The sequence below is a fragment of the Carcharhinus amblyrhynchos genome, chromosome 11 (genome assembly GCF_965287045.1).
Source record: "Carcharhinus amblyrhynchos chromosome 11, sCarAmb.v2.hapA, whole genome shotgun sequence".
Lineage (NCBI taxonomy): Eukaryota > Metazoa > Chordata > Chondrichthyes > Carcharhiniformes > Carcharhinidae > Carcharhinus > Carcharhinus amblyrhynchos.
Genome location: NC_137334.1, coordinates 53,416,375 through 53,439,534, shown reverse-complemented (window position 1 = coordinate 53,439,534; position 23,160 = coordinate 53,416,375). Strand labels below are relative to the sequence as shown.

Genomic DNA, 23,160 nt, shown 5'->3' with positions numbered 1-23,160 from the left:
AAAAAACAGATCTTCCAAATACCAGTACTGGGAGTACATTACAACAGTTTCATTCTGGATACCAGTACTAATGAAGTTTTAGTCTTAGAAACTGAACAGTTTGACATTGTCAAGTCAGGAAGAGTGCATCTTGGAAAATAATGTCAACTTCTGTGCCATGTTCTTGTAATAAGAAAGCCCTTTCTAGATCACAATTAATACTAGCATTTTTGGATTATGTCCAAGCATACTGAAAGGTCAACATTTCTCATTTCATTTAGAAAATATGCTGTTAGAGATGCAGTATCCCCCAGGCTATTTATATTCTAGTCACAGAACAAAGTATTTGAAAATCATCTTCTACCCATTGTAATGTTCTTAGAAATGTAATACATTTTCATAATATTGCACTTGGAATGCAAAAGTAGCTTTTGAATATCATACTAACAGTATGTAAAATTCCACCGTTCATACTTTGTTCAAATATGTGGAGTCAACAATGTATAAATTTACTTGGATCATATCAAGGAATAGAAAGGTTGATTACCAACATGCCAAGGTCACTATCGTAGAATGATGTGCATCCTTTGTACACTGTAGGGGCATTGGCTTGTTTGATAATAATTGGTTTCCCAGAACCTGAGTACACACAAGATGTCACCCAGATGTTACACATAGGCAAGCAGTTTCCAAGTTGCAAAATCTCCAGGATCTGTGCCAGCGCTAAACCTCAACTAATTGCTTACCATCAACTTTCCAAAAATAATACCCCTGCCAAGCTTGTGGGATGTTAGCATGCAAAACATTTAAGAATGGAAGGATTCTACCTGTTAAGAAATCTACCTTGCTTCTTTATGACACATCTCCACACACCATGGAAACATGCCAAAATGGGACAAATCTAGGAGGAAGTGCATGCATTGCATAACAGCCATAATGCTTTATGTCAAAAATAATCTTACACTAGCCTTGTATACTGCTGTAGACAACAGTATTTAGTAATTAAATGTGTGCTAGGCATATTTCAGCACTTTTAAAAATGTGTTGAATGCAAACTGGATCATGATTTAGAGTAGGTTTTCAACTAAACTTTTAAATAAAGGCTTGTAGTTTAATGGTTCATTAAACTCATTATGCTAAGGGAGGTGAGAAAAAGAAAGGTAGATGGAGATAGAGACTATCCTACTCTTCACATTTAATTATTATTTGCTAGGATTAGTTTGTACAGTTGTTGTAGGTGTGTCAAATTCTAAGTATTTGCTGTTTTGTGCCAAAAAAGTCACTTAATCCTCACATTCTACCTTCCAGAAACCCGTGGTCCAAAATGCAGCAGCATATGCCTTAACTTGCACCAAATCCCATTCCCCTATCAGCCCTGTGCTCTAAGTGACATTCGCTAAATTTATTTATTACTGTCACAAGTAGGCTTACATTAACACTGCAATTAAGTTATTGTGAAAATATCCTAGTCACCACACTCTGGCACCAGTTCAGGTACATGGAGGGAGAATTTAGCATGGAAAATGCACCTAATCAGGTTGTGAGAGGAAACCCACGCAGACACAGGGAGAACGTGCAGACTCTGCACAAGCAGTGACCCAAGTCAGGAATTGAACCTGAGTCCCTAGCACTGTGAGACAGCAATGCTATCCACTGTCACCATGCCACATTAGCTCCCACTCGAACATCTTGACTTTAATATTCTCAACCTTGTTTTCAACTTCCTCTTTGGTCTTGCCTGTTCATGGGATAAATTTTTATTCAGAGATCAGGAATTTCATGTGTGAGATATTACTGGTCTTGACTACTCGAAGCGAGTTATTGACATGCTCACTAATATTTGAAATAGGGAACCAATTAAAGGCTAGAAGGCAAGCTCCCAATGCTTGCAGGCAATGGGAGAGCCTCTAGCAGCCCCATCTGAAGTTGGAGCTGTTGATCTGAAGACGGAGACAGTAAGGGAAAAAGTCAGGTACCATTTGTTGATTTTTGAAATGACCGTAGTTGTCTGGCCCACACATCGCAAGGTGCAATTGTTGCTGGGGACAGCCAATGGCCACAGTTGTGATGCAGCAGCCATCACAGCTGAAGTAGGGTTCCGTAAGTGAATAACAATGGCTCCGAACCCTTTTTGTCCTGAGTCCATTGTGTGATACCCTAAAGACCAGCAGAAATGGCGTAAAGGCTTTTTACACAATTTCTCTGAGGTTCCTGTAGGAAACATCATCAAAAATTGGGAGAGCTCCTGTGAAACAATTCATATAAGATACAGAATAGGCAGCAAATGCACAAAAATATTAAATATATATGTAGAACAGAACTTTTACAAGCCTCCTGCCATCAGCAGTTTACAAGCCAAGGCTGTGGGGGGGCCTTCACACCACCCCAACCAGTCCACAACTGTAAATGTAAACGGAACAGGCAAAGTCTAGGGCAGCCTGCTCACCCTTATCCTAAATTAAGGCCCTTAAATGACCCAGCATTAAGTCTGGCAGGAATAGTTCAGAGGCGGGGTTCAGGGAAACTGGCCTTTAATTTGTTCCCCATTTTAAATATTAGTGAGCATGTTGATAACTCGTATCGAGTAGTCAAGACCTGTAGTATCTCTCAGTGGTTAGCACTGCTTAGGCCTTGGGCAGGAAGGGTGGAATGTTTCTCCCAAAAGTCTGCTTTCCACATCAGCCACCACCTCCACACCCAAGTGGAGTGGTGGTAACAATTCATAAACAGCACACCAACAGCAAATGAGATGTCAAAAATTCAACTAAAAGGTTCCAAAGGATTTTGAAAAAATGGATTAGCACAAAAAGGAGGCTAACAGTTAACTGAATTGATCTGGAAAAGGTGATTTTCTTTTATTTCCACAATGTACAGCAGAAGCTTTTTAGGCTTAGGTGGATCAGGCTGTTGGTCCTGAGTTGGTGCACCTCAAGGTCAGAGGACCTATTAGAGGAAAACCCTCTGGGTTTCCTCTCAAATGTATCATATAGGGGAACAATCACTTAATGTACCCACAGTTTTATTGGCTGCGTCTCCTCAATAAAATATGCCTTACCCCATTAGACCATGAAATGTTTAGGAAATTACAAGAGCAACTAAATTAGGAATGTAACCCACTATTAATGACAACGAACATTGTGCATCATGAAAAAGACAGAGTGGAAAATTTGCTTCCTTAGTCCACTGGACATGCAAACATCACTTTTTTGACTTCAGCCCAAGGTAGATTTTAATTTCCTAAATATTTTATAGTTTAATGCAGGTAGAGGCAGACTTTTTTGAGGACAAACAGCCAATAAACCTGTAGATATATTAAGTGATTGTTTCCCTGTATTTGTATTAAAAATAGGGGTTCAGTTGCTAGATTTAGTTATTAATAATAACCATAATGGATACATCGGACCTCAACGCTGGGGTATGCTGCATCATATAGAAAGACTTAGATAACTTAGATCCAAGTTATCCGAACAGCTGGCAGAACAAAGTCCATAAATCAGATTTAAGCAGAACTATTTCTTCAAAAAGCAAAAACACAAAAAATATATGTCAATCTGACCTAACAGCAATATAAGGTAACAGAGTAGCCAAAAGGACATGAGAGGATGAGTGTGGATAGCTATGGCATTATTACTAAGGTCTTTTCCAGCTGTTCAGATTCAGAGGACCATGAAAGCACTGAATAGGGAGAGCAGGGGATTGCTCAGGGCATCTTGGGTTGGTTCCTAGGGCGTAACTGAAATTTTATTTGGTGATCTTCACTACCAAATATGATACTGAGTTAGCAAAACTGGTATTCAGTTGAAGCTTGATACAGGTACAATCCTTGCTAGGCGTGATCTTGAAGTGGATTAAACTGATGGCATTCACCCAAGGCTGTTTAAAAAAATTGGGACAATGCTCTGTGAGCCACTTGTCCATTATATTTAATAACCTCACTAATATCTAGAGAGGAAAGGGGTCAATATGGTGGCAATATTTTTGAAAGGCCAATCAATCACATCTGAGAAATTATAAGCCCATTGACTTCAGTTTTGCTATAGGCAAATTATTGCAAGAGATTATTTGAGATTTAGAATACTGTTTCTAGTTTTGGTTGCCTCAAATGGTACAGACCTTGGAAATGTACTGAACAGAGCCACAAGATTAATAGCTACTTAAAAAGTGCCCGAGTTACCAGGACATGTTTACTACAGATCATGGGGCAGAATTCTCCCATTTTGAGAATACGGGATGTTCCAGTGGTGCCTTTCCCGCTGGGCATAATGTCGGGATCCCACATCAGATTCTACACTTGAATTAATTAATTATTAATTATGCAGGGAGCACACTCCCCTCTGCGTCACCTGGCAGCTGACTTACGTGCCCACCATCAACTAGTGGATTCGATGGCCCTGGTACCATATTTAAATATCAGTCCACACATCACTCTCCCCAGTCTATCTGTCTTCACGAGGCCGTGCAGGATGTCAGCAACTGAGGACCCGCCTTGTGCATGCCAGTCTTTAAACTGACGTATTTTCCTTTTGGTGTGATGCAATATTGGAAGGCTGGATGGGATGCCAGATGGCAGCTGTTTAATGAGCATTTATGAGATACAAATGGCATTCGTGCCACCAACTTTTCTGATCCCACCCAACAAACCTGCTCTGGGTGAGGTGGAAAAATTCCACCCATTGACTTTGAGATTTGATTGAGGTTTACCTTGATCTATTTAAATAATCTATTTGGGGTGAACTGCTAGTCCATGGGTAGCACAGTCCATGTCAAAGATTGAGGCTTATTAACATACACATGGCAGGCTTTGGGAGCTAAACAGAAATACAAAGCAACTCTCTGGTTTTTGGCCAGCACCACATCAGGCAACCCAAAGAATGACCTGAGCAGGAACATAAACAAATTGCAGGGAGATCTTGGACCGCAGAAGAGAGGAAGGAAACCTGGCGTGGCACAGACACACATTGTTCTGGTGATGGAAGGGGATATTAAGCAGAAATTTATGGAGTTGGAGTGGAAACTTAAGGCCAAGTCAGACAGAGTGGTTATCTCGGGACTCTTGCCTGTGCCACGGGATAGCTTAGAGCGGAACAGAGAGAGGGAAAGTTTGAACTCGTGGCTGAGGGGATGGTGCAGGAGGGAGGGGTTCAGGTTCATGAGCAATTGGGGCTCATTCTGGGGAAGGTGGGACCTCTACAAGAGTGATGGTCTACACCTGAATCAGAGGGGAACCAATATCTTGGGGGGAAAATTTGCAAAGGCTATGCAGGGGGGTTTAAACTGATTCAGAGGGGGGGTGGGATCCTGAGTAGCAGGGATGAAAGTGAGGGGGGCATAGATGGGGACTGCAATGCACGGCATCGTGGGGGTGGAGCAGAGCACGGTTTGAAATGCGTATACTTTAATGCGAGGAGTATTCGCAATAAAGTGGATGAACTTGCAGCGTGGATCAGTACCTGGAACTTTGATGTTGTGGCCATTTCAGAGACATGGATAGAGCAGGGACAGGAATGGTTGTTGCAGATTCCGGGGTTCAAATGCTTCAGTCGGAGTAGAGAAGGAGGTAGAGGGGGGGAGGGGTAGCATTATTAGTCAAGGATTGTATCACAGTGTCAGAGAGGAAGTTTGACGAGGACTTGTCTGTTGAGGTAGTATGGGCTGAGGTTAGAAATAGGAGAGGAGAGGTCACCCTGTTGGGAGTCTTTTATAGACCTCCTAAAAGTTCTAGAGAGGTTGAGGAAAGGATTGCGGAGACGACCCTGGATAGGAGTGAAAGTAATAGGGTAATTGTTATGGGGGACTTTAACTTTACTAATATTGATTGGTATAGCTATAGCTCTAGCTCATTAGAGGGGTCAGTTTTTGCACAAAGCGTGCAGGAAGGTTTTTTGACTATGTAGATAGACCAACTAGAGGTGAGGCTATATTGGATTTGGTGCTGGGAAATGAGCCAGACCAGGTGTTAGACTTGGAAGTTGGTGTGCATTTTGGTGATAGTGACCACAATTCGGTTACGTTCACCTTAGTGGTGGAAAGGGATAGGCATGAACCTCGGGTCAGTAGTTTTAGCTGGGGGAAGGGTAATTATGAGGCTATTAGGAGAGAATTAGGAAGCATAGGTTGGACTAGGAGACTACAGGGTCTGGGAACGTCCGAAATGTGGAGTTTTTTCAAGGAGCAGCTACTGCGAGTCCTTGATATGTATGTCCCTGTCAGGCAAGGAGAAAATGGTCGAGCTAGGGAACCGTGGTACACTAAAAAAGTTGATTCGCTGGTTAAAAGGAAAAAGGAGGCTTATGTCAGGATGAGACTTGAGGGCTCAGGTAGTGCACAGGAAAGCTTTAGATTGGCTAGGAGGGAGTTAAAGAGTGAGTTAAGAAGGGCTAAAAGAGGACACGAGAAGACTTTGGCTGATAGGATTAAGGAGAATCCTAAGGCGTTCTATAGATATGTTAAGAACAGAAGATTGGTTAGGGCAAGATTAGGGCCAGTTAGAGACAGCAGTGGGAAGTTATGTGTGGAACCGGAAGAGATTGGAGAGGCATTGAACCAATATTTCTCTTCGGTATTCACGCAGGGAGACATAAATGTAGCTGTGGAGAACACTGGGTTACAGGGTTGTAAACTGGATAGTATTGCAGTTGATAAGGAGGATGTGCTAGATATTCTTGAGGGTTTGAAAATAGATAAGTCCCCTGGTCCGGACGGGATTTACCCTAGGATTCTCTGGGAGGCAAGAGAGGCGATTGCAGAGCCTCTGGCTCTGATCTTCAGGTCGTCGTTGGTCACAGGTATAGTGCCAGAAGATTGGAGGATAGCGAATGTTGTCCCATTGTTTAAGAAGGGGAACAGAGACTTCCCCGGGAATTATAGACTGGTGAGTCTTACTTCTGTTGTGGGCAAGGTTTTAGAAAAAATTATTAGGGATAGGATTTATAGTTATTTAGAGAGTAATGAATTGATTGGAGATAGTCAGCATGGTTTTGTGGAAGGTAGGTCGTGCCTTATTAACCTTATTGAGTTTTTTGAGAAAGTGACCAAAGAAGTGGATGGGGGTAAGGCAGTTGATGTGGTATATATGGACTTTAGTAAGGCGCTTGATAAGGTTCACCATGGAAGGCTTCTGCAGAAAATGCAGATGTATGGGATTGAGGGTGATTTAGTTAATTGGATCAGGAATTGGCTAGCAGATAGGAGACAGAGGGTGGTGGTTGATGGTAAGTATTCGTCATGGAGTTCGGTTACAAGTGGTGTGCCTCAGGGATCTGTTTTGGGGCCACTGCTGTTTGTAATTTTTATAAATGATCTGGATGAGGGTATAGTTGGGTGGATTAGTAAATTTGCTGATGACACCAAAGTCGGAGGTGTGGTAGATAGTGAGGAGAGGTGTCATAGTTTACAGACAGACTTGGACAAGTTGCAGAGCTGGGCCGAGAGGTGGCGGATGGAGTTTAATGCGGAAAAGTGTGAGGTAATTCACTTTGGCAGGAATAACAGATGTGTCGAGTATAGGGCTAACGGTAGGACTCTGAATAGTGTTGATGAACAGAGGGATCTAGGTGTATGTGTACATAGATCCCTGAAAGTTGGGAATCAAGTAGATAAGGTTGTTAGGAAGGCATACAGTGTCTTGGCGTTTAGTGGTAGGGGGATTGAATTTAGGAGCCACAGTGTCATGTTGCAACTGTACAAAACTCTGGTGCGGCCGCACTTGGAGTATTGTGTGCAGTTCTGGTCCCCACATTATAGGAAGGATGTGGAGGCATTGGAGAGGGTGCTGAGGAGGTTTACCAGGATGTTGCCTGGTATGGAGGGGAGGTCCTATGAGGAGAGACTGAGGGATTTGAGGTTGTTATAGTTAGAAAGAAAGCGACTAAGAGGGGACCTTATTGAAACATATATGATGATTAGAGGTTTAGATAGGGTGGACAGTGATAGCCTTTTTCCTCGGATGGAGAAAGCTAGCACGAGGGGGCATAGCTTTAAATTAAGGGGTGGTAGTTATAGGACGGATGTCAGAGGTAGGTTCTTTACCCAGAGGGTGGTGAGGGATTGGAATGCCCTGCCTGCTGCAGTTGTAAATGCGCCTAGTTTGGGGGCGTTTAAGAGATCCGTGGATAGGTTTATGGATGAAAAGGGATTGGTTTAGGTTAGAGGGTCATTGCTTTTTAATTGGTCGGCGCAACATCGTGGGCCGAAGGGCCTGTTCTGCGCTGTAATGTTCTATGTTCTATGCCAGAAGGAAAATATCGACTTATGAAAAAAGGGACAGGGCAAAATTAATTGTACAATTTGATTTGAAGTGGGGAAAGACATTCAAGGAAATAAAACACTTATGGGGGAGGGCGGGGGGGGTAAAGAGATTTTCTGTCCCCAAGCTGACTTCTTGTCTGCCATCTCCTGCAGCCCTTGTGGAATAAAGTCCAGAGAAGTGCTGGGGAGTTGTTCATATGGACCACCACAGTGCTTGCAGCAGTTACCTCGTTGCGGGGCGAGTGAATCAGAGGGAAGACGATGCAGGAATGCAAATTCACAGGCATAAAAGAATCGTTAATGAGGCATAAGATTCGGTCCAAAATCTCATCAATACCAACTGCTGGAATTACACCGTTTTTTTACGCCGGAACCAAAGCATTTTAGGTGGGCAGGAATGGCAGAGAATCAAGGAGGAGACCAAAAACAGCTTTTACAGTGGCAGGATTTCCCCACTCAATTGTCCCTGCTGCTCACCAATGGCACAACAGGAATCCCAACTTTAAAAGTCACACCGCCCATTAACATCTCATTTCCAATGCAGATCAGGCCCCCACGTTGGACTGTCCATTTAGGTCTGCATGAGGGTACACCAAGGTGAATCACAGGTCCCTCACGTTGTGTACTGGGAAAACAAAGCCTGCTGGAGGTGCACAGGTGATTTCAGACCTAAAGGGGGAGAGGATCATGCCCAGGCAGTACCTTGCAGTGCCAAGTGCGGTACCAGTTCCACACCTGAGGAGGAAAGAGGGTTTCATATCAGAGAGGTCCTTGTTTTTGTTTCTGTTTTTGTTTTTTCTTTAACATCAGGTGCTCTGATTTTTTCAGAAGCCCAAGTTGCTGGCAGAGTGGGCTCACTTAAAGCCGCACTACCAGCATGATGTAGTGAGAGCCCCTGCTTGGTGTTTTATGATTGAAGTCAAAAATTATGACAAGGAAAGCCAGCAGTGCAACCTACGGGCTGCATTCACTTTTCCTACCTGGGTTGACACCGAGCAAAAAATAGCAAAATCTGCCCTTAAAGATATAACGGTAGCATCTTGTCACAGCAATGCTAAATAAAAATAGTAAAGCACTCAGGAAACTAGACAAGAGATCAGAGCTGGTCCCAGGCCAGCACAATTAATAAACTCAGAAGGATGTTCCTCTCATGTTCCAACATATTCCATCAGGCAGAAATGGAAAATTATTCAGGGACATCTCATTCTTCTTCTATTTTCAGGATGTGAAAAATATTGACAAAACTGTATTGTTATTTGCTACCCTAGTTACCTAGGACCTTTGAACCATCACAGTTCTTAGTTTTATGATTGGGTTCAGTAACATTGTTTATACACAAGTGGCTTGCAGCTTGAACGATGATTTTTTTTTCTCAATAACCTGGCAGATCCGATGATCATTTTTGCTGGGGCTCACCCCTAAACTAACAGATTTACTAAATGGTTTCACAATTTTCCATGGTTGAAGTTAAATTTGCATGTTTAATAATATGCTTTGGTCTCTGATATGGTGGATACGCATTAGATAAGAGCATGCCACTTGCTGTATAGTCCATCCATGCACCTTTGCTGGAGCTCATCATTTCATTATTGTCGGTCACCAAAACAATACACACTGTCTAAATGCATTTCCAAGATGATTCGCTGATTATATACTATATCAGCATTGAGAAGGGAAAGGATTTCATGTGGGACTGCAAACTTAAAAGGAACCATTTCTTTTGGGTCAAGAAACCGGTAAACAATAAAAAGAGGAAAACTAAGGCCAAGACTTTTCAGCCCCACCTTCGCGGGACCCAACGCTGAGGATACAGTGCGCCAATCAAAAGCCCACTGACCTTTGGCAAGGCTGGGAGATCCCAGAAAATCCTGGCCTAAAGACTCACCCTAATTTAAACATTTCTGCACAATATCATGGTACTTTCATGCTACTCATAGGCAGTAAGCTGGAGACTGTCGAACTGACAAGTTTGCTGTACATCTTATTGCGTTTCCCAAGGTTCAAATATATGCCCTGTAATATTCTCCTTTTTACAACTTTGGTGTATTAACTTCATGACTCACTGCATTTTCTGTATGACCTCACATCCACATCTTGAAATGGGTAACAGACCATACCCACTTATTCCAATTGTACCATCAATTCATCTACCTTGTTATACATGCTGTGTGCATTCAGCTAAAGAGCCTTTAATGTTATCTTTTTACCATGTTACCTTACTCTGCCCTGATTACCTGGTGCACACGGATGTTTCTGTGCTTTGCTCCTTTCTGTCACACTCTGGTTATCATTAACTATATCACTACCCTGCGTTATTACCTTGTCCTTTCTCCCTAACTTTCTAAACTTTCCTCACTTGAACCCAAACCCCCCTCACCCCCAAGTTATTTCCAAGCTCTATCCATTGAATTTGCTGTGACACTCGCTCCAGCACAATTCAAGTAAAGCCTGTCCCAACAGAACCAATCTTTGCCCTATTCCAATGAATGGGACAAAGTGCAAACATTACCATATTTCTCATTGGCAAGTTGTTTAATGCTGGCATACAATCTCTCAGAGAAATTAAGATGTCTTTTTGGCACAAACTTTGCTCTCCCCTCTCATCCTTACAAGATAAGCTGGATCAACAGAGCACATAAAGCCAAAATAGTTGTTACTATTTCAGAAGTGTTGTTAATGCCAGCCACTTGCACATGGTGGTTGGTCACACCAGCAATACTTTATCTCCAAGAAACTAGCAGGCCAATGTCCTTTTCATTTTTGCAACTGAACTGTTGTTCATTAAATTCAACTTGGAGGACAGTAAAGCCAGAACCAGCAGAGATTTGCCATCCAGAGGTTGTGGGAAACTGCAGTCTCAGCACCACATCAAACACTTTATGGCTGATTTTAACTGGGACATTGAATGAGAATGGGGTATGGTGGGTGTTTAAACAGGAGCAATAACCTTCCCTCCTGGTTGATACTGCACTCACACACACCAGTTTAACTGCAGTGTTTTGGGTAATGTCAGGTCCTCACCACTGGCAAGGAACAACCTCAAATTTGCATGCAAGTCTAATGATGTAAATAGAACTTGAACACAACTGTAATACATAGTATCAGGATTCAGCAGTGCTGATTTGCCAGCAAAAGCTTGGAATGGGTAAGAGCGAGTATGACCAGGAAGGGTGCCAAATGCGCACGCAAACGTGTACACGCATACACACAAGAATTGCTTATGTCTTTGTACATAGTATAAAGGAATGCTTACCTGATGCGACCAGTGGTCTACTATCTGGGAGATACCTAAAACTGTCAGGGTACTACCCCCAAGAAGAACTGTTCCGCCAATAATCTTTCGAAATGCCATTTCCCTTTCTGCAATACAAGAATACAAAAGTTTAACCAAAATCCTTTTTCAAACAAAGTTATATATAGATAGCAAATGATGTGATGCATAGATGGTAAATCATCAGCTGCAGAATTTGCCTTTATTGAAAATTATTACTAATGTAGCATTAGAACACAAGTTGCTGGCCTTTCACACATAGGAAATAAACTAAGTCATGAATAGCCACTGCTTAATATTTTTGTACATATACAACAAGTAACTGGGATCTATATGTCAGTGCCTTGCATCATTAGAAATAACTACCTCAAGAGCAAAAATATATCAGAGTAGTTGTATTTTTTTCCTTTTGCATACTATAGTACATTCATATGCATACATTATTATGGAGCCCGCTTCCCATGAGACACACGCCAAGTTCCATCCAATTACTAACCATTCACCCAGGAGGACATGTTATTTTCAAACAAATACAAACAGCTAGATCCTGTATTCTAGAGGACATTTAAGACCACTGACACATTCAGTTGTACTATATGAAGTTTTCAAAGGTCACTCCTACAAAGATTAATATATATTTACACTATTTGATTGACTTGTGATATTTGTAAAGTTGCACTTTATGGACTAGTACACTATATATGTATAATCAATCCACTTTTATATTACCTTAACAACAACTTTAGTAACCATAGATGCTTGGAGTATAATAGGATTAAAAATGTCATTACATGCAGCATTCATGACCATTTACTTACCTAGCTGCAAAGTATAGAACAAGGAGTCGGGACATAGCAAGGTCTATTAAACAGAATCTACCCAACTGCAGAAACACTGTACCTGCATCTCATTTTAACATCTTAAGCTCTATCCACTAGAAATTAAATTGTTAGCATTCTGGAGCAATGTCAGAGCTTTAACTGGGCTGCTGCCAAAACAATCCTCAATGCAAATGCAACTTGCAAAATTACTGAAATTAATCAAAACAAGCATATTTTTACAAAACATTAATTACATTGATTGTGGAAAACGTTGCCTCACCAGAGCTCAAACCATATTTCAAAGCTAACTTTGAGAATAGGGGGCTTAGAGATTTAAATTACTGAATGGAGACCTTGTGCAATTTGTGTGATTAGAGGGTGGGAAAAGATGATAGAAACAGATAAATGAAAATATGTTTTCTTTCCGATCTGAGCGGCAATGATTGGATATTAATAACACATTCATATGTGCTCTATGGCACAAAATTGAAAACAGTCCTGTTAACTTTGGTCCCAGCACATAGTCTCCCCTTCAGCCTTCCCAACTCATCCTCAATTCCTTGGCAAAATATGTCTAACGCTTGAACAGCGTCCTCAAAGCCAAGTAAGTGAGGAAAGGAAAATTAAAAAGGAAAAATTGTTTATTTTGGTCAACAGAAAACAGAAGAAACAAAATTGTATCATGTTGATAGATATCATAACTGATATCAGGTTTACAAATGACACAGAAATCCTTACTAGGATTAAGTTCACCCACATCCTATTTGGGGCAACAAGACACAGTGAGATTTTAAACAAATTCTAAAATACAAAATGCTCATCAACCAAAGTGTAAAAGCAGTCAGCTTGGTTTCTGATTTGACCTGGATTCTGACTGGTGTAAATCTTCCCCCATATCACTGGGCAAACAATGACATCTGTTTTACACCTCACTGAAGTCAATGAAATGAAAATTGGACGATTTATAAAAATGTAAAAACTCATCCAATATCAATTTATTTTTGAAAAGTCTGTAAGAAAGAGCAGTGATTTTAAAATGATAAACTGAGTTAATAATGCTCCATATGTTATAACTGAATTGTTAAACTTTCTTTTAATGAATATTGAGAGGATATTTAAATCATCTCCAGTTAGAAGAGACAATCGTTTATTTGAAGAGCTAAATTAGTATTCACCACAAAGTCAACTCCCTTGTCAGTAATTCTACTGGCCTCTTTCTCAGGTTGAACCAAACCATCTTGTCATCCTCTTTGACCCTGAGTTGAACTTTAAAAGCCTACATCCATCCATCGGCCAGACAATTAACCTCCACCTTTGTTCCAGTACCCACCTCAGACTTTTCTCTGCCCCTTCCATTACTGGAATTCTTATCCTCGTCTTTCTAACCTCCAACTCTTTATTGGTCTCCCAAACTTCCATTCTCCCGTTACAACGATGAAGTTTACAAGCTTGTTATGTTTTGGGACAAATCTCTTCAATATAGGGGAAAATGGAGGAAGGAAGAAAATCATGGAACTTGTTCTGACTTCTGACTGACAAGCTTGGTTATTAAAGGTTAAAGGGGGGGGTCAGGTTGTTTTACTGGGAAGAAGGTGCATCTGTCATGACAGTGGATAGACAGTCTACAAGACGTATAGGACTGTGTTTTCATGGAATGTGGAGACTCCTTGGAGGAGCAGAAATGGCAGCTGGGACCCAATTCCCGAATTCAAGATCCCATTTCTGGGGCTCCTGATTTTCAGAAGTGCTTTTTAAGGATGTGGGCTAGTTTAGGCCAAAAGTCTGCACTCGGCACACCCAATCTGCCCAGCTCCATTGAAGGGATAGGCACGTTCTGCTCCTCTGCGATTTTGTCAAGTCAGGCCAGCTTTTCAAAGACTCCTGGTTTCACAGCATTTTAGAGGTGTCATGAATCATAGTAAACATGAGGGGATCTTTTGAAAGGCAAGTTCAAAAGGTCTTCCTTATGCCTCCCATGCCAAATGATGTAATTTTCAAGCCTATCTGCCTACTATATGCTGTGTAGAACCAACAAACCCCATAGAATCTCAGAATTTTTACAGCACAGAAGGATATCATTCAGCCCATCACCAGCTCACTCAATTCATTTAGTGGCCTTCTCCACATTACCCTGTGCATTCTTTCTTTTCAATAACAACCTAATTCCCTGTAAATGCCTTGACTGAACCTGCCTCCATGACACTCTCAGGCAGTGCATTCCAGGCCTTAACCAATCTCTCAATTAAAAATCTTTTCCTCATATTGTTTTTGTTTCTTCAGCAAATTAATTTAAATCTATGCCCCCTCGTTCTTGGTCCTTTCATGACAGGGAGCGGTTTCTTCCTATCTACTCTGTCCCCCCATGATTGTTAACATCTCCATCAAATTTCCTCTGTCCTTTCTCTTCTTGATGTGGAGATGCCGGTATTGGACTGGGGTAAACACATTAAGGAGTCTCACAATATCAGGTTAAAGTCCAACAGGCTTATTTGGTAGCACAAGCCACTAGCTTTCGGAGGGCTGCCCCTTTATCAGGTGAGTGGGATTTCAGTTCACAAACAGGGCATATAAAGACACAAACTCAAATTTACATAATAATGGTTGGAATGTGAGTCTTTACAGGTAATCAAGTCTTCAAGATACAGACAATGTGAGTGGAAAGAGGGTTAAGCACAGATTAAAGAGATGTGTATTGTCTCCAGCCAGGACAGTTAGTGAGATTTTGCAAGCTCAGGCAAATCCTGGGGGTTACAGATAGTGTGACATGAACCCAAAATCCTGGTTGAGGCCGTTCTCATGTGTGCGCAACTCGGCTATCAGTGTCTGCTCAGCGATTCTGCGTTGTCATGTGTTATGAAGGTCGCCTTGGAGAACACTTATCCGAAGATCAGAGGTCGAATGCCCGTGACTGCTGAAGTGTTCCCCAAAAAGAAGAGAACACTCATGCCTGGTGATTGTCGAGCAGTGTTCATTCATCCGTTGTCACAGCGTCTGCATGGTCTCCCCAGTGTACCATGCCTCGGGACATCCTTTCCTGCAGCATTTAAGATAGACAATTTTGGCCGAGTTGCAAGAGTATGTACCTTGCATCTGGTGGATGGTGTTCTCACGTGAAAGGATAGCATCCTTGTCGATGATGGGCACGTCTTGCAGAGATTGTTGTGGCAGGGTTGTGTGGTGTCGTGGCCACTGTTCTTCCTGAAGGCTGGGTAGTTTGCTGCAGACAATGGTCTGTTTGAGGTTATACTGCTGTTTGAAGGAAACAGCATGTACTGCTGTTTGAAGTGGGGGTGTGGGGATGGCCTTGGCGAGATGTGCGTCTTCATCAATGACATGTTGAAGACTCCAAAGAAGATGTCATAGCTTCTCCGCTCCGGGGAAGTACTGGACAACGAAGGGTACTCTGTCCACCGTGTCCCATGTTTGTCTTTTGAGAAGGTAGGTGCGATTTTTCACTGTAGCACGTCAGAACTGTCAATCGATGAGTCAAGCCCTATATCCTGTTCTTATGAGGGCATCTTTCAGCGTCTGGAAGTGTCTGTTTCAATTCTCCTCATCTGAACAGACCCTGTGTATAAGGAGGTCTTGTCTGTAGGGGATGGCTTCTTTAACGTGTTTAGGGTGGAAGCTGTAGAAGTGGAGCATTGTAAGGTTATCCATGGGCTTGTGTTCGCTGTTGGCCTCTTGGGGTTTGTGGAAGAACTCCCACAGCCTCATTCACCTGATGAATTCCTCTGTCTGCTGCGAGACTGATGGGGTCCATTTTGGTGGTGGGGCAGAAATTGAGCCCTTGGCTGAGAACTTCAACTTCATCTGGTTGAAGTGTGTAGTCCGACAAGTTGACAATGGATATCCCTGATCTTGGATTTAGAATGTCACACTATCTGTAACCCCCAGGATTTGCCTGGGCTTGCAAAATCTCACTAACTGTCCTGTCTGGAGACAATACACATCTCTTTAACCTGTGCTTAACGCTCTCTCCACTCACATTGCCCACCCAGGCCCTAATCCCGTAACCCACATATTTACCCTGCTAATCCCCTGACACCAGCATCAATTTAATGTGGCCAGTCAACCTAATCTGCATTTTTTTGGACTGTGGGGGGAAACCGGAGCACCCAGAGGAAACCCATGCAGACACAGAGAGAACGTGCAAACACAGACAGTGACTCAAAGCCTGAATCGAACCCGGGTCTCTGGCACTATGAAGCAGCAGTGCTAACCATTGTGCCATCATGCCAGGAATATCCATGAAATACTACTCGCTATTGACTGTCACTCAACCAACCAATTTTGTATTTCTTTTCCTTTTATTCCATGAGCTGTAACTTTGCTCACAGGTCTACGTGTGGCACTGTCTCAAATAATGATAACAGGATGTCTAAAAAAGCTTTAAAAAAAATCAGTTTTTATAATTTTACATTTTCTTAATAAATATTTTTACTATAGCCCAATAAAAGTATCTATCATCCATACCATTTCAAGTATCAATAGCTGAAATCAAGAGGCAGGATTTTCCGGCCACGCTCACCCCAGAACCAGAAAATCCTGCCAGAGGTCAATGGAATATTGCTGGTCTATGTCCCACCCGCTGCATGGGTTTCCTTGGTGGGCGGGACAGGAAAATTTTGCCCAAAGCACCTGAAACCACATTAGCTTGTGCAACTATAAAATTTACAATTGATACAAAAGGTCAGAGAGCCAAAGCAATGTTTTCCCTGGGGCTCACATGCTTCAGTACTCTAATGGATATTTATACTCTCAGCCAAGATTGCACCAAGAGTGGCTGAAATCTATTTGAGTACTGAAACATCTGTAGAATTTTCTAGATTCCTAGTCCCATCTCAATCCTCCACAGGACACTTCAGAAATGTTAGGTTTTCTAAATAGTTATATTTCAAACTATCTATTAAGTTTCAAGACAGACTGAAGTTTGGGGTTTAGACAATAGTTCATCCACATTTCTATGTGGATATAAGGCCCACGCACTGCCATGGAGATGGGCTTTGAGAGGAGAAGTGTCCATACCAAGGCATTGTAGTATTAGATTATACCTTTCTTAAGATATCCCAAAACCTCACAGACAAGCAAGAAACTGACAGAGAGCAGATAAAGCCAGCCCGTCACAATCGTTAAGTATGCAGCATGCAGGTGGGAGCTTGAACTCAGACTGAAGAGACCAAATTTGTGAGAATTTAATTGAACCTGGAAATTTCATCTAGTTTTGGCTAGAAGGGAGAATCTCCAAGCTAACTCCCACCATGAAAGTCAATTCAAGGTTTAGAAGTTATCCAACTGGAAATGATAAAGGAAGTGAACCGCCGGAATCTGAAGAGAGGTCAATTCCACTTCGAGGACAGAGTAAAGTGTTACTGCGGATGTGGACTTGCGGTCATTTTAAAAGTTAAAACTGAAATCTTTCAGTAGGCAACTTACACTCAGAACTGCAGAATTAGTGTGTATTCAATGTTGTTTGTAATTCGTTTGTTAAAGCAAGTATCTTAAAACTTGAAATCTTATCCTGTGACCCTTTCAGTCAACCACTAGAAGTTCAGATATGTTTTTGAAGGTTATCAGTCTCTACACAGATTGTAATAATACATAAATTTCAACATATCCAATATCCTCATCCAATTCTCCAATACATTACATTTTAAACCCCCATCATCTAAAATCACTGATGGCCTTGCTTCAGCCTAACTCTACAATTTCCTCCAACTTCTTCAGGGATGACTGAATTTGACAACTGAACAGCCTCAGTCCTAGATGTTGGAACTCCCAACCTAAGTAAACTCCACAAACTCTTACTTTTCACCTATAAAAACCTCAAGGCCAATCTCATTGGTCATAGTACCCTTTTTGATTGCTTCCATTTGGCTTACATCTATTGCTTCTTCTGATAAAAAGGCCACCTGTCTGAAATATTGGGGAGAGGTCTATGGTTCCTCCATTAGTAGGTTTGCAGGTGATTGGTGGAGGGGGGGGGAAAAAAGGGGCACCTAAAATTCCACCGGTGGCCTTCATGCTACCCCCAAGCTGGTCACAATATTACGGGGAGTGGGTGAAATGCCCCAATGGTCTACCCTCACCCCAATTGAGGAAACATCCTTTCCATGTCCACATTGGGAACACCATTCAGGATCTTATATTATTCAATCAAATTATCCCTCATTCCAGCAGGGACAAATCCAATCCAACTTTTCCTCATAAGACAGCCTACCTGCTTATTCCTGGTATCTGGTAAACCTCCTCTGAACTGCCTCCAATACAATTACATCCTTTCTTAAATGAGATCAAAATGCAATCCTGCCTATCAAACAAAGACCACATACATATACTCTGTTTTCTGCCAGCCAGCCAGCTAATCTTCTATCCACTCTAAATGTTATTCCCACACTATGAGCTTTTATTTTCTACAATAACCATTGATATGGTACCTTACCAAATGCCTCCTAGAATTCAAAATACTTCTCCTGCACCCCCCCACCTTTATCCTCAGCACATGTTGCTCCTTTAAGAACCCGAACAAATTAGCTGAACATATTTTCCCTTTCATAAAACTATGCTGGCTCTTCAGTTTTTAAACTATAACCTCTTTAAATGATCAATTCTGACACCTTCCCCACATCAAACTCGCTACCCTACAGTTTCCTGTTTGCTGCCTTCTTCCCTTCTCAAATAAGGGGTTATATTTGCTACTTTCCAGTCTCATGGGGCCTTTCCAGAATCCAATAGTTTGAAAAATTAACACCAATGCATCCATAATCACATTAACCAACTCTTTTAAGACCCTAGGATGAAGTCTATCAAGGCCCAGAGACTTGTCAGCCCACAGCTCCATCAGTTTTCTCAGTGTTGCTTCTCTAGTGATCACATTTCACCAAGTTCCCCTCTCCCTTACACCTCCTGATCTTCAGCTATTAGTAGAATGTTTTTGCACCCTCAATAGTGAAGATAATAGCAAAGTATTTGTTCATTTCATCCATTTCCTTATTATCAGCGATTACCTCTCTATTCTCACTCTCTGGAGGACCAACACTCACTTTAATTACTCTTTGCCTTTTTGAATATTGGAAAAAATTCTTGCTATCTGATTTTACATTTCAAGTTGGCTTTCTCAAACTCTAAGATAAAAGCAAAATACTGCAGATGCTGGAATCTGAAACAAAAATAGAAAATGCTAGAAAATCTCAACAACCCTGACAGCATCTGCGGAGAAAGAAACGAACTAACTTTGAGGCAGAAAGCCCTTCAATGCAGTTCTGACGAAGGATCATACTGACTCAAAATGTTGGCTCAATTCTCTCTCCACAAATGTGATCAGACCTGCTGAGATTTTCCTGCATTTTTGGTTTTTGTTCTGCAAGCCCTAATTTCTTTCTCCTGATTAACCTTTTAGTCATTCTCTGCTGTTCTTTATATTCTGAGCAATAAGCTGACCTGCCACTCACCTTTGCACAATTAGCTCAGCTTTTATGCCAACACAGTTGCCCTTATTTAAGTTGAAAAGACAAGACTTATTCCCACCCTTCTTCCTTTCAATCATATTGTGGATGCTGCTACCAAGAAATGTTTTTACTCTATTAATTAATCCTGCCACATTACACAATACCAAATCTAATATAACCTGTTCTCTGGTTGGTTCCAAAACATGCTGTTTTAAAAAACTCTCTCAAAAGCATTCTATGAACTCATCCAGGCTACTGCTGCCAGTCTAATTTCTCCAGTGTATATTAGATTAAAGTAACCCATGATTCTGGCCATCCTTTTAAAGCAAGCACTTGATGTTTCTTGTATTAGCCAACTTTGTCTCACATTGTGGTTACTGTTAAGGGGCCTAAAGACCATATATCCCTCAGTATTCAGGATCCAATCCTAGTCATTCTGCAGCTATGGCTTCATAATGGCATGATGTGGGTATGCCGGCATTGGACTGGCGTAAACACAGTAAAAAGTCTGACAACATCAGGTTTTAGTCCAACCTATTTATAAATAGGTTGGACTAAAACCTGGTGTTGTCAGACTTTTTACTGTTCATAATGGCAAACAGGTCACAGTTATTTACTTCACTGTGTCATTTATTTTGTTAGAAATGCTATATGCATTCAGATACAGAACCTTTCATTTATCTGGTGCTAATTGTTTTTTTTCTTTGTTTTTTTAACTATCTGTCCCTTCCTATGATTTCCCATGTTACTATTTTGCTCTCCTGCCTTGACTCTGCCTGCTGATTTCCTACATTAAGCCCTCTCTACTTCTCTAGTTATACAGTTTGCAAGAACACTGATCCCAAAGGATCACGGTTCAGATTGTCTCAACCAACACAAGAAGGGCGGCATGCTAACACAGTGATTAGCACTTCTGCTTCACAGCGCCAGGGACCCAGGTTCAATTCCCAGCTTGGGTCACTGTGTGGAGTTTGTACATTCTCTCCATGTCTGTGTGGGTTTCCTCCGGGTGCTCTGGTTTCCTCCCACAGTTCGAAAGATGTGCTAGTTAGGTGCATTGACGTGAACAGGTGGTGACTAGGGGATTTTCACAGTAACTTCATTGCAGTGTTAATGTAAGCCGTACTTCTGACTAATAAATAAATTTTACTTTACTTTCCCCAGTACTGGACGCCAATGCCCCACAAACTGAAGCCCACTTCTTCCACACCAGTCCTTGAGCCATTTATTAATCCCAGTACTCTTATGTGTCCTCTGTCATTTGGCACGTGGCTCAGGTAATAATTCACCTCAAGCTTACCCTTAATGTTAAGCTTTTACTCTTCAATTTGGCGCTTTGCTTCTCATTATATCTGAGCAGAACCTTGTTCCTAGTCCAACCTACATCGATCCTTATAAGTGGATTCTCCCCCTCCCACTGTAAGTTCCTCTCCAGCTCTGAGCAAATGTCTGAACCCTGGCACCAGATAGACAACAAAGCCATCTGGCTCTTTACTGCAGAGAGCAGTATCAATCCCCCTCACTGTCATATACTGATAGTAGGGGATCTGGTACTAATTGTTCATTTTTTTCACGCACTGTCCCTTCCTACCATTCTCTGACCTTCATTTCCCATATTACTATTTCGGTCTCCTGTCTTGACTTTGCCTGTTTGTTTGCTACATTAAGCCCTCTCTACTTCTCTAGTTATACAGTTTGCTAGAACACTGTCCCCTGCTATCACTATATCCCTTCTTCTCTCCCCGGTTGAATAGCTTCTTGTATCACACTGCCATGATTAGATAGCTCATTCATTCTGCATCCAAACAATAAAGCAACCAGGTAACTTTCTCCCTCCCTCATGTGCTGCTGTGTCTGCTGCTTGGCCTCCAGTTCACTGACTCTGTGCCTATGTATCTGCAGTTGTAAACATTTACTTCAACGTATTTCCCCTAGATCACACCAGCATCCAGAAGCTCCCACATCCTGCAGTCACAGCACATCACTTGCCGTGGCATCTCGATTGTTAATTAACAAATTCTAATTGATTAACTTATAACTAATAAGCCCTACAACTCCCAATAAATCTTAAGTGTAAACTTTACCAAACTAACAAGAACTTACAACTACAAAGAATTGTAGGTAATTAGGGGTCTTACAAAAAAAGATTAATGTGGTGGGGCTGAATAACGCCCACACAATGATATAAAAAAACACACAACACGCACCCAGGGTCAACCGAGTGCTGAGCCAGCAAGCTGGAGGCAGCCCCTATATTGTACCCTTTACTGCATTTTAGAAATAGCTCTGAGTCAATACAGACTTACAGTTAACTGATATGTCATAGAGTCATAGAGGTTTACAGCATGGCAACAGGCCCTTCAGCCCTACTTTTCCATGCTGCCCTTTTTTTAAACCCCTAAGCTAGTCCCAATTGCCCGCATTTGGCCCATATCCCTCTAACCCACCTTACCCATGTAACTGTCTAAATGCTTTTTAAAAGACAAAACCATACCCACCTCTATTGGTACCTCTGGCAGCTTGTTCCAGACACCATTCTCTGTGAGAAAACATTGCCCCTCTCAACCCTTTTGTATCTCTCCCTACTCACCTTAAATCTATGCCATCTAGTTTTAGACACCCCTACCTTTGGGAAAAGACGTTGACTATCTAACTGATCTGTGCCCCTCATTATTTTAATGACATCTATAAGATCACCCCTCAGCCTTCTATGCTCCAGAGAAAAAAGTCTGTCCAGCCTCTCTTTATAACTTATAACCCAAACCATCAAGTCCCATAGCATCCTAGTAAATCTCTTCTGCACTTTTTCTAGTTTAATAATATCCTTTCTATAATAGGGTGACCAGAACCATACACAGTATTGCAAATTGTGACTATAAAGATTTTTTCAGACCTATCAAAACTCTACAACCCACTTCAGGTCTGCTCCCCTGAGACCTCTTTCACCATCTAGCTTTGCTGTTATGACATCCCACCCACCTCTTGCTACCACCGGCCACATCTATGCACCCACCATGAGACACCATCCCTAACTGGTCCTTTGAGCTCAGGCATGGGACTGCTTATAATTCCAGCAGTGCCCATGCTCCCCATGGCACTGTTGGGATTATAGAGCTCCCAATCAATCAGATGGTCAGCAGCTCTCAGAGGTAGGGCTTCCTCCCCTGGTAAAATCCCACCTCCAGCCAGTGGCTGCAGGGTTATTTTGATCGGAGGGTGTGCAATCCCTGACAACTCTTCAGGTGATGGGATGGGAACCCCGTGATCTGAAAAATCCTGCCTGTCAACTCAGTCTCTCTCTCTCTCTCTCCCCACAGGTACTGCCTAACCTGCAGGATATTTCCAGTTTTTCTTTCCGATTTCCAGCACGCACAGTATTTGATTTTTTTGTCAA

General features: G+C 41.9%; 1 protein-coding gene across 1 annotated transcript in view; it reads right to left on the bottom strand.

Moving 5' to 3' along the window:
• gpd2 (glycerol-3-phosphate dehydrogenase 2 (mitochondrial)) overlaps positions 1–23,160 on the bottom strand; it is a 162,786-nt gene that overhangs the window by 91,504 nt on the left and 48,122 nt on the right. Inside the window, exon 2 of the mRNA XM_080199098.1 lies at positions 11,480–11,586. Coding sequence (XP_080055224.1) covers positions 11,480–11,578 — 99 coding nt within the window. The 5' untranslated portion in view covers positions 11,579–11,586. The remainder of the gene's footprint in view (positions 1–11,479; positions 11,587–23,160) is intronic.